Below are 16,970 nucleotides of genomic sequence, written 5' to 3' on the forward strand. Positions count from 1 at the left end.
CAAAGTGGAAGGTAAGGGGAATTCAGAGGTGACCGAAGTGTGGAAAGGACAAATTCAGCTTGAGTGAAGGTAGGCTCCTCCTATCTCCTGCACAAACTTCCCTCTCCAATTCTTAGCTATCCACCAGCCAGCTCTTCTACCTGGGTGTGCCTTAGACTGAATCCATTCACTCTCCTAAAGCTGTTCCTTCCCTTCTGGGTGGACAGAGCCCCCCAGCTCCTCCTTGCCAGCCTGCTCCCGGACACAGATGTCATCCAGGCCATTCCCCTTGTTCAAAAGCCTTTCCTGAATCTACCTCTCACCATTTTCATGGGTCTGATTCGCTCTTGTCTGAATTATTGAAAAAGCTTCTAAACTCACATCTCTGGCTTCCCATCTCAGCTCTTCCAATCTGTTGTCTGCACAGCCAGCTAAGGACTCTTTCTACATCACAAGTATCATCTTGCCAGTCCTTACTGAGAACTCTCAGTGGTTCCCTCTTGCCAGAAAACATCTCCCCACACCACATTCAGCACAGCTCATCCCACCTCAGCCTATGTCTGGTGGCTCCCACAGGCGCAGCTAGTGCAGTGAGGTGATACGTGTAAAGACCGTAGAAGAGGGCCTGACACCTCATGAATGCCCAGTAAGTGCCTGGTGCTAGTTTTACTATTTCACACTCACTATTGCTACATTAATACATACACCATGCATGGTCACCTTGATATATTTGCCCCTGCTCTTCCTCCTGCCTCTGAGGCCTTCTTTCCTTATCTACCAGGGTAAATCATTAATGCTCAATCTTCTCATCTCATGTGCCTTCTGTACACACACACACACACACACACACACACACACACACACACACACACACACTTTGCATCCCTAATCTAAAATATCCAAAATGCTCCAAAATCTAGCACCTTTTGAGTGTTGTCACTAGTGGAAAATTCCACACCTGACCCTACGTGATGACTTGCAGTCAAAACACAGATGCACTAAAAAATATTCTATAAAACAACTCTTCAGGCTGTGTACAAGTACCATAAGTATATACCAACTGTAAATAAATTTTATGTTTTGACTTCAGTACCATCCTCAATGTAGTTCCTAATATATATGTAAAGATTCCAGAGCTGAAAAATACCTGAAACACTTCTGGTTCCAAGCATTTTGGATAAGAGAAACCGAACCTATGTAAATATATACCTGCATATGGATATCTACATGGCTTATTTTAAGGCTTTCCACATTGTAGCTATGTATGTCAATGTATATGGGCTTCTTAAGGTCAAGAGCCATATCTTATTTATTTATCCAGGCTTTTCCAGTCCCATCAGGTTGCCTAGCACTTAATCAATGTCTGTTGAATGAATGAATGGCTAATATAACCTCTAGGAATTTCTAGGAAGCTAAGCTGATTTGGTACTCAAACATCAATATTAATGAGTATTAATATTTAAGGGTTGTGAACTCCAACTGAGTACAGAATGGAAATGAAAAAGCTTTGGCACGTGTAGACATGGAGAAGCCTTGTGCCTCACTGAATATCTCTCCCCATGACTGCAGCTGTTAACCCCTCCAGCAAATTTCTAATCAGGATCTGAAACCATCTTGAAATATTCTATGCTCAGCTTTCAAAGCAAGGGTGGAACGTGGCCATGAAGTAATGGAACATGGTCATGGAGTAATCTCGCCTTCAGAAATGGCTACAAAACAGCCCAGCATCACATCTGTGCCACACAAGTCAGGCAGCACATATCATTGGGTTAGATTATTTCATATTTCAGCTTTCACAGCAAGAAGGTGATTCAATACAGAGACCATGCTTCTTTTTACAATCTTAGATTTAGAACCATGTGAGTCTAAGGCTGGGCATCAAATCTTACAGGCAGGATATCCAACGGAAAGAACCAATTTTTAGTAAAAAAAAAAAAAAAAAAAGAAAAGAAAGAAAAAAGGAAAGAAAGAAAGAAAGAAAGAAAGAAAGAAAGAAAGAAAGAAAGAAAGAAAGATAAATGTGTATATGTATCAGGAGTTCCTGGGAAGAATTAGGATCTGAAATTAGTGTTTTGAGTGGACCCTGTAACCTTGGGTTCTCCTCTGGCTATTTTTCGATCTTCCTTCTTCCCTGGCCAAATTTCTCAAAAGAGCATCTGGCACTCACTGTACCTGCCTCCCTTTGGCTCACCATCCTCCCACGGCACAGCTGGCCACCTCCCATCTTTCCATGGACATTCCCTGCCAAGATCATCAGTGCCAATTCAGACTTCCTCTTCTGCTGATATGTGACCAAACCTCCCGTCCCCTTCCCTTGGCCAGGTGGTGTCTCCTTCCTCTTGTTTTCCTGGTTCTCATCTACTTCTGACACCTACTTCTCCACCTTCTTCTTATGTGCTTCCTCTTTCAGTCATGGCTGGGGCTCCTCGGTCTTCCATCCCCTTTTTTTCTTTCATACCCACTTCCTGTACTATTCCTCCCACTCACAATTTCAGCTATCACCTCTACCATAATCATAGCTACCAGGTCTATAGCTCCAGGATGCTCTTCTCTTTCAGACTGTTAAAGTCTTTTGTGTGTGTGTGTGGCACTGGGGATTGAACCCAGAGGCATTCTACTCTGAGCTACACCCTTGCAGACGTCCCCACCTGGACGTTCCACAGCCATGCTGCAACCAAACTGAACTCTCTATATTTTTCCTTCCTACGAAGTCTATTCCATCTTCTACTTTGATGAATGGCCTTACCACCACACAGTCAGTTGCTCAAATGAGAAACTTTAAGAGTCATCCTAAATTGCTCCTCTTAGTCTCTTTGCCCAAATATCATGCATCATATCCATCCCATTTTTCAATTAGTAGGCAAAGCCCTTAGAAAAGTGCCCAACATGATAGGTAGGGTTGACTCTCACCGTTATTCTCCAGTCCAGCTATGGCCACCTTAGCTCAGAACTCTTTATTTCCTTAGTTTCTTTGGTTCAAAATCCTTTTTTTGTTTTTTTCTTTCTGTATCATGCTGTTTCCTGCCTTGGTAGCAGGATTTTAAAGATCTAATCCAAGTTCCCACATTGTATTTAGTTGTCAAATATCCTTAACTCTCTTCAGTCTATGACAGTTTCTCGATCTCTCTGTGTCTTTCAGTTCCAGTGAGTACTGGTCAGTGGTTTTGTAGAATGGTGGTCAATTTGGATTTGTCTGACGTCTTCTCATGATTATATGAATGTAACACATTTGAGGGAGAAATCCAACAGAAATTATCTGCCCTTTTTCATGCATCAGATCAGGGAGTGCTGCTGCAAGGGGCAGCATCAGACCCAGTTCATCTTTGTGTGTGTTAAAGAGGAGACATTTCATGCTTGTGGTTCTATATAATCGCTCTGGTCATCTTATCTCTATGGAATTAGAGTAGGGAACTTGGGGCTGCAATGGGAGGAAAGAATCATAATTTTTACAGCTTGAATAATTTTTCCATGCTTATATATGATCGCTCTTAAAAAGTTGGTGAATAGGCTGGGCATGGTGGCGCACGCTTGTAATCCCAGCATTTGGGAGGCTGAGACAGGAGGATCGCAAGTTTGTGGATAGGCTCAGCTACTTACTGAGGTCCTTCACAACTCAGTGAGACCCTGCTTCAAAATAAAGAATAAAAAATCGGGCTGGGAGTGTAGCTCGGAGGTAGAATGCCCCCGAGTTCGATCCCCAGCACCACCAAAAAAAAAAAAAAAGTTGGTGAGTGCATATAAATTTCAGAGCTGGAGTGAATTAATCTATGAGTCAATGTCAAATAATAGTTGCTACATTTCGAATATATGAAATATATCTGCCAAATATATTTCAAATATTTCACACATTTCAATATATGTACATTTTAACATTTTAACTTTCTTCCCAAGTAAAACAGGAAGAAAAAGAAACTTACTACATATGATAAAAACCATTAAACAAAACCTAATAGTAAACATTAAATAGTGAAATAGCAAAGATACATTATTAGGAACAAGTCAGAAATAGCAACTATCCCAACTCTTACATTGTTTCCGGGGTTCTAGTCGATGTAATAAGCTCTGAAACTAGATGTCTGTTTTCAGAATTACAGTCACTACATGTTCAAACAAATCTTCTTAGTACAGCACACTTTAAAAATCTGGATAAGCCTTTAAAAACATGTTTTTGTATGGCATGGCTGAACTGGTATGAAAGGGGTGGAAATTCTTCTGGTTCCAAGAACAAAAGGGAACTGTAAATCCAGTGGGGCAGGTGCTAATTCCCAGTGGTTAACAGCCTGAGGTTTAATAGCGTACACTGCACAATCAGGAGATAAAGCCTGTTTAGCAGTGGGTATGGCGGCACATGCCTGTAATCCCAGTACTTGGAAAGCTGAGACAGGAGGGTCACAGGTTTGAGACCAGCCTCAGCAACTTAATGAGACCCTGTTTCAAAATAAAAAAAGCTAGGGGTGCAGCTCAGCGGTTCAATCCCCAGTACCCAAAAATAAATAAAGCCTGAGTAAAGTCTGAGGCTTTGGGATAGGGAATTGGATCAGCGACCAGAGAATAAAGCGAGTCTTTGAAGGGCAACGCTTTCAGTGGGTAGAATAGAAAATCATATCCCACAGAGAGTGGCAGTAAGGGTAAATGTCTATCTCAGCCTTGGATGTAAATAAAACCAAAAGAAAGGAAGGGAGAGAAAAGAAAGAAAAGGAAGAAAGAGAGAAAGAGAAAGAAAGAAAGAAAGAAAGAAAGAAAGAAAGAAAGAAAGAAAGAAAGGAAGAAAGGAAGGAAGGAAGGAAGAAAGAAAATGTCTGCTGCTGAGAATTCCTGTCAGAATCTGTATTCACAGAGATTTAGGGTTAGGATCCCCACAACTAATGTCACTTTAAAAGTCCTAAGCTAGCCAGGCATGGTGGCACACGCTTGTAATCCCCGCGCTCTGGAGGCTGAGACAGGAGTATCGTGTAGGCTCGAAGCCAGCCTCCGCTGGCTTAAGAGACCCTGTTTCCAAATAAAATATAAAACAGGTCTGGGAGTGTAGCCCGGAGGTAGAAGGCCCCTGGGTTCCATCCCCAGTACAACCAAAAAAATAAATAAATAAAAATAAAAGTCCTAAGCTAGAAATTTAATTAAAAGCTACCCCAGGTTACTAGTGCCCCAAGGCAGAAAAAAAAAAAAACTTATTTCTTTCCTTTAAAGGCAAATGAACTCTAAACCGAGGCTACCAAGAACTCCCTGAAGTAAAATTCCAGGGAAATGAGCTTAAAATTAGAAATCAACAAAGACATGAGTAGCAAGCCACCCAGAGCATTGTCAAGAGGAACAATAAATTATAGATTCATCACACAAATACTATAAATATCAGAACTGTTAAGTTATAGGATATAACATGAGCCATGTTTAATTTGTGTTAAGAGGCTTTGTAAAGGATGATATAACAGAAACTAAAAACTGGACAAGTAGATGTGAAGAAAAAAAAACAAACAGAACTTCCAGAAATGAAAACAATATGAAATTAGAGACTTTAATGGATTTAATACAGCTGAAGAAGGAAGTAATAAGCTCGAAGAAATCACCCAGAATGCAATATAGAAAGACTAAAGGGTAAAAAGTGAGAAAAAAAATTGTGGTACTGGGTATGAAATGCAGGGGCATTCTACCTCCAAGATACACCCCAGCCCTATTTTTTTTTTTATTATTCTTTATTTTGAGACAGGGTCTCACTGAGTTGCAAAGGGCCTCACTAAGTAGCTGAGGCTGTCTGCAAACCACGATCCTCTTGTCTCAGCCTCCTAAATCCTGGATTACAAGCGTGTGCCACCACACCTCACAAGAAAGAATTTTAAAACATAAGCTGGGTGTGCTGGTACACACCTGTAATGGCAGTACTTGGGAGGCTGAGACAGAAGGATTGCAGGTTCGAGGACAGCCTCAGCAATTTAGTAAGACTGTCAGCAACCTAACAATACCCTGTTTCAAAATTTAAAAAATAGGATTGAGGTGTAGTTCAGAGGCAGCATGACCCTGGGTTCAATCCCTATTGACACACACATACACACACACACACACACACACACACACACACACACACACGCACACACACAAAATTGCCTTTAAAGCAAAAAGCATTATTACAGGGTCACTATATGTTGATAAAAAATTAAAATCACTAGAAATATGTAAATTTTTAAAGTTATATTTACTTCTATATATTGAAATATAAAAATTAAAATTAGCCAGGCGCATGCTTATAATCTCAGCATTTGGGAGGTTGAGACAGAAGGATCGCCGTTCAAGGACAGCCTCAGCTACTTAGGCGCTTTGCAACTCAGTGAGACCCTGTTTCAAAATAAAGAATAAAATTTAGGGCTGAGGATGTAGCTCTGAGGTAGAATGCCCCTGGGTTTCATTCCCAGTACTGCAAAAAATTAAAATAAATAAAAATTAAAGTTATAATCATTACTTGAATTTGACAAATCCATTATCACAGCAATAGATTTTTAACTTATTAAGAAAAATGTTTGTAAAGGTACAGACAGTTTGCACAATACAGTTAACCAGATTAATTTGCCTCTAGCATATGATACACCTGCATACTAGAATACCCTCATTCTTTTCAACTATACATGGAACTCTTACAAAATTTGGCTATGTCCTTAAAGCAAGTCTCAACAAATTAGCACACAAGCCAAATTTTCTATGATGTAAGTTTTTAAAAATATATTTTAACAAATGCTCCCCATATGTTTGGAAACAAAAATATTTTTAAATAACTCAGGAATCATTCATACTGGAAAGAGTATTTTCTTATTCTAATTCTTTGATGGTTGGTTACATTAATATAGTATGAGAGATATGATGACTATGTTAGAACATCACAATTCTTCCACCACTCAGAATAATTGAGTCTGTTTTGCCCTATTTTTATATTTTAGAACTTTGGTGATACCCTTGCATTGTTTTCTAAAAATCTCTTCAAAAACATCTGTGTATGCTAACTTCAAAAACAACTAAAATATTCACAAAATAATCTGCCTGAGAAAACAAAGTCACATTCTATTTCAAAATCATACACTTAGGAAACAGTTAAGCTAATTATGAACAATTTGTAGAACTATAGAAACATTCAAGAAACATTTTTTCTGGAAGAATGAAATGTTAGCAATAGATATATTTCAAAAAGCTAGCTAATATTAGCCTTCAAAAGAACAAAAGAAGAAAACTAGGAGTATTGACAAATTATCTTCAAATCCTCAGTAACAATGAATAACATTGCTATTTAACTATAGAAAATTTGAGTGGGCCTCTTAAAAGTTATGGATTGCCGGGCATGGTGGCGCACGCTTGTAATCCCTGCGCTTGGGAGGCGGAGACAGGAGGATCGCGCTGGTTCGAAGTCAGCCACGCTGGCTTAAGAGACCCTGTTTCCAAATAAAAATATAAAATAGGTCTGGGAGTGTAGCCCAGAGGTAGAAGGGTTTCCAGGAACCCCAATACCACCAAAAAAAAAAAAAGTTATGGATTAAATATCTTAAAGTAAAGGGTAGGAATAGTAGAAGAGGTTCTCAAATAAATATTTTATTTTAAAATATGACACTGAAGCCTGGTGTGGTGGCACATGCTTGTAATCCCATAACTTGGGAGGCTGAGACAGGAAGACACAAATTCACGGCCAGCCTCAGTTACTTGGTGAGGACCTCTGCAACTTAGTGAGACCCTGTTTTAAAATAAAGAATAAAAAATAGGGCTGGGGGTATACCACAGAGGTAGAATGCCTCTGGGTTCAATCCTCAGTATATATATGACATTGAATAATTGATATGAGCTTACAAAATAGATATAACAGTGTTTTATCTTATTTGCATACCCAGAGGATGCTAAAAACTCATACAAGTAATAAAAGAACTAGTGAGAGGATTTGATAAGATGAAAGAAGAAACACTGTAAAGCCAAACCTTTTATTTTTTACCAGCAATTGTCATTTAGCAATACACACACCATATTTATTGCAACCTTATTGCAAATGGAGGAAAAGTAGGATATAACCTGCCTGTGTACCTGTGTAGGATTGAATATATAACGAGCCCTATATTATACAGTTTTTTTAATGAATATATTTATACGTATTGATCTAGAAAGATACTCATTATATATGTTCATTTGGGGAAAAGCCAGTAGCAAATGTATTTTATAATCTCATTTTTATCAAAGAAAGAGAAAGAATTCTGTGTGTTAATAAAGATCACTTTGCAATATATTCTGTATGTAAATCTACTTAATGCCAAATCAATGTCTAAAATAAAATATCCAACAAAGTTTGAAAGCAAAAAGATAAATCCTAAATGTAATGACCAAGATAGAAAAAGTAAAGCAGAATTACATTTCCAAAATCTTTGTAATGTAAAAGAAAGAAAACAAAGTCACAAAAATTCTTCTCCTGAGTAAGCAATGACAGATGCTAAAAAGCAAGAGAAAAATATTTTAATTTTGGGAAAAATATATTATAATTTTAGTATTAAAGACTAGTTAAAATAATCATTTTTTGCTGGAATAATATCTAGAATAGACGCTTTTCAAAAGAAGACTACAAATGACCAATAAATGTATGAAAAAGCTGGATGTGGTGGCGCACGCTTGTAATCCCCGCGCTTGGGAGGCAGAGACAGGAAGATCGCGCAGGTTCGAAGCCAGCCACGCGCGCTGGCTTAGGAGACCCTGTTTCCAAATAAAAATGTAAAAATAGGTCTGGGAGTGTAGCCCGGAGGTAGAAGGGCTTCCAGGAACCCCAGTACCACCAAAAAAAACAAAAAAGAGAGAGACCCTGTTTCCAAATAAAATATATATTAAAAATGTATGAAAAAGTGTTCAACAAATTTCTTGATTTGAAATACAAATCAAGACTACAGTGACATTCCATCTAACTCCAGTTAGAATGGCAACCATCGAGAACACAAACAACAGTAAATGCTGGCAAGGATGTGGGGAAGCCGGGCATAGTGGCGCACGCTTGTAATCCCAGCATTTGGGAGGCTGAGACCAGGGGACCACGGTTCACGGACAGCCTCAGCTACTTAGTGAAGCACTCCGCAACTTAGAGAGACCCTGTTTCAAAATAAAGAGTAAAAAATAGGGCAGAGGGTGTAGCTCGGAGGTCAAATGCCTCTGGGTTCCATCCTCAAACCCGCAAATAAATAAATAAATAAATAATAAATAAATAAAAAACAGGATGTGGGGAAATGGAAACCCTAATACACATTTGGTAGAGCCACAAACTAGTACAGCCACTGTGGTGATCAATGTAGAGGTATCTCAGAAGCTTGGGAGTAGAACTACCATGTGACCCAACAATAGGGCTACTGGGCATTGTTCTGAAGAAATTGAAGTCAGAATATTATAATGATACATACATATCCATGTGTTTTTTTTTTGAAGATTTAAAGAAGTTTATTAGAAAGATAAAAATACAGAAAACAGAAATACAGCCCCATGCCAAAATGGCATAGGGGGGTGACCCGAAATGAATACACCCCATATCCATGTTTATAGCAGCACAATTCACAGTAGCCAAATTACGGATCCAGCCTGGTGTCCATCGACAAATGAATGGATCACAAAAATCTTGTATATACACACAATGGAATTTTACTCATTTAGAAAGAACAAAATCCTGTCATTTCCAGGAAAATGGATGGAACTCGAGATTATACTAAGCAAGATTAGCTAGGGGAGAGAGAGAGAGAGGGAGAGGGAGAGGGAGAGGGAGAGGGAGAGGTCTGCTTTCTCTTATATATGGAAGCCAGAGAGAAATTTAGAAATAAAAATAACATCAGGTAGAAAAGCAGAGACTCCAGTGGAGTGATTGAGGGGGTTTAGGGAAGGGAGGAGGGGGGTACAAAGATTTAAAGAGTGTTAACAGTTGAAATAATACCACGTATGTATACAAGATTACCAGTTCCAACCTCAGAGACCTGTATGGGGAGGGGAAGAAGTGGTATCGAAAGGGACATACTCCAAGAGTTGTGTGAATGTATGTTTTTATCATTATATACCCCAATATGATATATAATTACAATGCACCAAATAAAAATATTTAAAAAAATACTGTTGGGAACAGAAAAGCAATGAGAGCTCCAGTAAGTAAGGTGTAAAATCTAATCTCAGAAACCCGCATTCTTCCCTACTCACAATACTTCTGGCAACAAATGCATGCGTTTTCCCACGCTGAGCAATGCTCTGAACATGCCAGCTGAGTATCCTGCAATTTAATTCTGACACTGACTACCCTAATTTAGTGCAGCCCCCACAGGTTAAGGCTCATTTCCTCCAGAATGTCCTCATTTCAGATGGCAGTCACAAGTCTGGGCCACTTGTATTTCTGATCAACTGGCTATAGATCAAGGGTCCCTGCCACTCCTCTTCTGATTGAATAATTCACTAAAATGATTCATAGAACTTAGGAAGGCACTTGAGTTTATCAGTATATTCTAAAGGATGCAAGTCAGGAAGGGCTAAAGGGAAGAGGTGAGTGTAGGGCAGGTATGAAGGAAGGGCCCACAGCCTCCATGCCCACTCTGGACACACCACGCTTCAGCAAATTCTTTATATATTTTTTTTTTTTTTTTTTTTTTTGCAGGTTTGGGGATGGAACCCAGGGGGCATTCGACCTCCGAGCTATATCCCCTGCCCTATTTTTTCCTATTTTTTATTCTTTATTTTTGAAACAGGGTCTCATTGAGTTTGCAGAGGGCCTAAGTAGCTGAGGCTGTCTGCAAACCGTGATCCTCCGGTTTCAGCCTCCCAAATGCTGGGATTACAAGTGTGTGCCACCACGCCCGGCTTAAGACCTTGATATATTCACCAACCCGGAAGCTCTCCAAATCCCTTTGCTTACAGTTTTTTCTGAAGGTTTCATTACCTAAGCATGATTGACCAAATCCCTGGCCATTGGTGATTTAACTAAACTTGCTCCAACCCCCTCTCTCACCCCCAGAGATGAGGTGGGGGCCAAAAGTACCAAGGCTTTAATTACATGGTTGGTTCCTCGGGCAACAGACTTCAGCCATCACTTGGAGCTCTTTCAGGAACTGGGAACCAAAAAAACCAAACGTAACAAAAGAAGCTTCTATCAGCCAGCATCACTGAGGAGGTTATAAGAGTTATAGAAGCTCTGTGCCAGGAAGGGGGGGTGAAGAGACCAAGTGTGTATTTAGTATGGCCCACCGATTTTTGAAAAACAAGAAAAAAATAGACAAAAGTGCAAGAAAAAGTGGTTGACCTAGAAAACAGACTCGGAAACCTAAGCTATTTGGTCCAAGTGCAATGCCAATAGAAGATTATAAATATGAAAATTCATAGACAGTGATGTAATACAGCAAGGCCCTCACATAAGTGGCTCTCATGCCACTCCTCTCCTCCCTGCCCACTCCCAAGACAGTCATCAATAACCCATCCCAGCAGTCTTTCCCTCTAAGCCAAGATAAGGCTTCAGACGTTTCTCAATCTAGCTCCTTTGGGCAGCCTCTGCCCAATGCTTGTAGTTATAGTATACAATGAAAACAAGTCGCTTCTATAGAGACAGTTACATCGCCCAACAATAACAGGGAAAGGAAAAAAGCTTGTCACTTCTTTAGTAGGACAGGAACAGAGATAAGAATCCAGCCTAGAGAGTGCCGCTTGGAGGTTGAATGCCCCTGGGTTCCATCTCCAGTTCTGTAAAAAAAAAAAAAAAAAAAAAAAGAATCCAGCCTAAAATGAGACAGGCACTCAGGTTCTCTTCAGGCTCACCATTTAAAAAAGAAGACATTTAGATATAACATATAAGCTTATTAGATCCCTGAACTTTAGAAGTATGGTTGAAACAACTAAAGAGAAAAGATAATATCCCAGACCATTGTAGATGAAAACTGCCTTAGATCATCCTACAAGTTACTGGAAAGGACTCCTAAGTAAACAGAGTTTACAGAAACTCTCCAGTGGGCAGCTTTATCTCCAAGGAATGACCCAGGAACATTTGACTTGTGTGAGCTACAGTTCCTAATACAAATATCATATGCAATAGGAAACCATGGATGGAAAGTTTAACTTGTTTGTATGGCAGCCCTTAAAATTACAGAGAAAAGATGTTTTAAACACATTTCAGGAGCCAGGAATGGTGACACATGCTTATAATCCCAATACTTGGGAGGCTGAGACAGGAGGTTCCAAAGTTTGCAGCCAGCCTCAGAAATTTAGTGAGGCTTTCCACAACTTAGTGAGAACCTGTTTCTAAGTAAAAAAATAAAATAGGTCTGGAGGTGTAGCACAGAGGTAGAATGCCCCTGGGTTCAATCCCCAGTACCACACACAAAACACATATACACACTTCAGAGTATAAGGTCTACCAGTCCTGAATGGGTTATGGAGTGTGGATTAAGTGAATCTAGAAACAGGTGACAAATTTCTCACTAAGGAGCCCAAAGTTGTTATGTTTTTTTTTTCTTTGTAATAGATTAAAACATAAATTTAGATTAATAAAATGATTAGACTATGTTTTAAGTCATCATGCCTGAGAAACATTGGCTTGGAAGCACTCTGTTGTATGAGTACTACTTAGAGAGGTCACTTCCACTCAGCCATTGTCCAATGCTTTCCTCTTGCTTAGAAGGTTCATTTTATACCTTTTGAAGAAACATGGAAGTGATCATCCTGTGAAGAGCAATAGCCAAGTTCCTGCATATGGAGGCAGTAATAACTCTTATAAAAATATTTCACCTGGCTGGCGGCAACTGTAGGATGCCATCAATTTTAAGACATAACCTGGTTCTAGGGATGTTAAAATGTGAAAAATGTGTACCTTAGCATGGATGAAATATGACGCATTGCCTTCTGGGTGTATTTAAAAAGAAAAGAAGATGCTTCTATCAGATAAATATGATTGGGTGTGGCATATACCATAGACAAGAAGGGACGAAGGCCTTGAATAAGAACCTGACTGCTAAGGGGAAGCAGAGAAACTGTCTAGTTGAACCCCAGAGATATTCATGGAAAAGACAGAACTGGAAAGAAGGGGAAACTCTCAAATGATAGACAAGTGTTGAAATAGACACTAAGTTAAATGCCCTACTCCTGTGGTCCTGAGGGCTCAAAACAAGTCAAAGGCTTTCTTTCACAGTATTGCTGCCACCAGTACCACCATCAGACTAGGAGTAGAACCCCTCCCCTCATGAGGGCCCTATATAGTCATCCCTCTGTATCTATGGATTCCACATCTGCAGGTTCAACCAATTGTGAATCAAAAATATTCAACGAAAATTACATCTGGACTGAACATGCACAGACATATAATCCCCTAAATTATGCATTATAACAACATATAGAATGTACATTGAATTAGATGTTGTAACTAATGTAGAGATGATTAAAATGTATAGGATTACACAGATGATATGAAAATACTACATCATTTTGTATAAAGAATTTGAGCCTTCATGGGGTGTCTCTAGGGGGACGGAGGACCCAATCCCCCTTGGAGACTGAGGGACCTCTGTACGCATCTGGTGGATGAGTGTGTGCACGTGTGAGCACATGGAGAAGGGCATGAATTAGGGTTGTTGATGGCCCAAGGTAACAAACAGCAACTGTCTTTTTCCTTGTCACCCAGAGAAACTTGAGAGTGAGAAGCTAAATGTTGCCGAGGTCACCCAGTCTGAGATTGCTCAGAAGCAAAAACTGCAGACCGTCCTGGAGAAGATCAATGAAACCCTGAAGCTTCCTCCCAGGAGCATCAAGTGGAATGTGGACTGTGAGTAGAAGGAGTGAAGATAGTGCTGAGGGTGCAAACCTTGGGATGGGATTTTTAAATTTTCAGCTTCTCACAGCTTGCATAGCTCGAGGCTCTAAGAAAGTGAAACCATTAACTATTTTGCCACCACAAGGGCCTGGTGTCTAATGCAGATGTTTGAGTCCCTATCAGAATCAACATGAACCCAACCTATCTCTTGTGAGGGAGTCCAAAGGTGTTTTCTTCTTTTGTAATAGATTAAACAGTGTGAATTTAGATTAATAAAATTAGACTGCATTTGCCTTTATGTATTAAAGAGTCAAGTATTATACATTATTGCATCTAACTTGCACAACTTAAAATGGGTTCTTCTCCCCAACCAAAAAAGAAAAAAAAAAACTTTAAAACCTAGGGAAACAAAATGAATCTTCACCTCTAGACTTAGTGACCCAGTAGCTGCCAGGAGTACTCTCTTCTTCAGGTTTCTAGCACCTAATAATGGGTACCTCCTTCAGCATGATCACACCTCCTTTTGCAGTGTGAGTTGCTGAGATGCTGCACAGAGCATATGATGCTGGGAACGAGACATTCTACGCCGAGCAATGGGAGGTCCTAAGGGCAGGAGTGGGGAGGCCACGGCTCTGGGTCCCAGGAGCCATCTTGGAGACGGGCTCTATCTCCAGCGCCCCAGGAACACTAATAATGTTCACTGGGGGAGAATGATGATCCCTGGTTCTGGCAGCGTGTCTATGTCCTGAGATCCACAGTAGTGATGAGCACTAGAGCAGGCCTGGAAGAAAGACCCACTGAGCTTGGTTGATCTGTTTCCTGCCTCCTCACATAAGGACCAGCACTCTGTCCCCCTGCAATAAAACAGAACAAACACCTCTCAACTTGTCATGGCATCTAGTCAGGAAAGGCTGAGATGGATGGATGGAATTTTTTCTTTTGTATTGGTGCATTGTAGTCATACATCTTAATGGAGTACAAGATGGTAGAGGCATACATGCACACATCACTAGAAAGGTGGAATTTTTTTTTTAAAGCCACATCAAGAATATTGTCTTTAGTGGCTTTGAATGCTTTGTGTGGTTTGTGCTTAATTTCTTTCCTTTTTTACTTGTGGTACTAGGGATTGAACCCAGGAGCATTCCACCTGTGAGCTTTACCTCCAAGTCCTTTTTTATCTTTTAGTTTTGAAGTAGGGTCTAAGTTGCTGCAGGCCTTGCTAAATTACTGAGGCTGGCTTTATACCTGCAGTCCTCCTGTCTCAGCATCCCAAGTACTGGGATTATAGGTGTATGTTATCAAATATTACCACCTTAATCTAGTTGGGGTTTTTTGTCCGTTACTGGTCACACCAATGCATACTTTTGCTTGTTTAAGTCATATGTACCACTGTGTTTTGTTATCTTCTCTTAATATTTTATTATACATATTTTCTGTATGTCCTCATGGTCTTCGTAGTTATAATTTTTGATAGCTTCTTTTATTTCATGGAGTAGATATCCTATATTTAACTTAATCCCTGGGTTAATATTGATCCTTTTAATAATGGTTTCCAACCTCTTGCAAAAACCAGATAGCACCAAGTTGGATGTTAGCTTGTGTCTCTGCTTCTCTTTTTTTTTTTTTTTTTTTTTTTTGCGGGTCTGGGGATGGAACCCAGGGGCATTTGACCTCCAAGCTACACCCCCTACCCTAGTTCTTATTCTTTATTTTGAAACCGGGTCTCACTGAGTTGCAGAGGGCCTCACTAAGTAGCTGAGGCTGTCCACGAACCGCGATCCTCCAGGTCTCAGCCTCCCGAATGCTGGGATTACAAGCGTGCGCCACCACGCCTGGCTTCTGCTTCTCTTGAATTATTCTCCTTAGCTAGATCTCCAGAACCAAGATGAATTACTAGGTCAGAGGGAGTAATCGTCTGGGCGGTGAGCTCCCTGAGCTGGGCTCACTAACAAAGGCAGTGGCTTGTTCCATAGGAATATGGCGGGCACTGAGGGGAAACCTCAGCCCTCTTCATTTATGAGGCCTGATCTGAGGACATCCGATCATCTTTCTGCTCAGGGTAGGGACAAGCTGCTAGGTTACTACAGTTCTCAATCTAGGACTTTAGGGATTTCTTCCTTTTCTTCTATTTACAACAGTAATTTTCATTATTAAAAATTTAGAAAACACAGATAAATTAAAAGAAATTTAAAGGTTATTCTCCAGCATATGTTATGGTACTTAATGTCTCCCTTGTGCACTTCTAAACACACTTATAAACACTCCACATTTTAATCCTTGTACTCCTCACTGAACCACCTTAGGTAAGAGTTTTTATTATCCCCGTTTCACAGATAGGCGATATCAAGGCATAGAGGGGTTAAGACGCTATGAATGTAAGCTTCATGAGAACAAGGGATTTTATTTCTCCACCACTAAATCCCTGGAACTAGGAAGAATGACTGAAACAGATTAAGCACATAATATTTTCTAAGGGGATATCACTGTCCAGGGTCACATGGGTGATGAATAATGGAGCCATGAGTCTGACCCAGAGGGTCTTCTGTAGAGCCTGGCACTGAGCCCACAGATACAGCCCCATAAGCTGACCTCAGGGTCTGGCTCTGAATATGTGTTCCTTCAAGCCATTTGAATATGTATTAATTAGTAATTAGTGTGCAAAATATGTTTTATATGTGCATGTGTGTACATATATACATACATGTAATTATCCAAGGTAGATATGTTCTAAGACCCCCACTGAATGCCTAAAATAATGGGTAACACCAAACCTTATATATACCACTTTTTCCTATACAGAAACAAATTTAAATACCTTTTCCATTTTAACTAAGCATTTATATACATAATTCTTATAATCCCCATTCAACTCCACACTATGAACATAACTTTTGTAGTTTGAGGTACCACAGCAAAACTAGCATGAATTTCTTTTACTTTTCTACAATTTCATGGGAAGAATACTCATTCTTACCATAGACCTGAGCAACCTCAGCATAGTTTTTTTTTTCCTAAGTCAAGAACTTTCACCTCTTCACTTAAAGGAAGCACTTTACACCTTCTCGTTGACATATCTGAATTGCCAGCATCGCTACTGATATACTGTGAGGGCCATCATTATGTATAATAAGGCAAGCACTGTGATACCAAGACAGTCCATCTGGTAACTAAGATGGCTACCAAGTGACTGACAGGTGAGTAGCATATACAGTGTGGATACACTGAACAGAGGATG

At 39.9% G+C, this 16,970-nt stretch overlaps 1 protein-coding gene across 1 annotated transcript in view; it reads left to right on the forward strand.

The window, feature by feature from the left end:
* The window catches only part of PARVA (parvin alpha), a gene marked incomplete at its 3' end in the record, with an annotated part of 169,563 nt that overhangs the window by 124,202 nt on the left and 28,391 nt on the right, over positions 1-16,970 (forward strand). The window contains exon 5 of the mRNA XM_080705250.1: positions 13,607-13,747. Coding sequence (XP_080561376.1) covers positions 13,607-13,747 — 141 coding nt within the window. The remainder of the gene's footprint in view (positions 1-13,606; positions 13,748-16,970) is intronic.

This window comes from Muscardinus avellanarius, assembly GCF_963383645.1.
Source record: "Muscardinus avellanarius genome assembly, chromosome: 1".
Taxonomy (NCBI): domain Eukaryota; kingdom Metazoa; phylum Chordata; class Mammalia; order Rodentia; family Gliridae; genus Muscardinus; species Muscardinus avellanarius.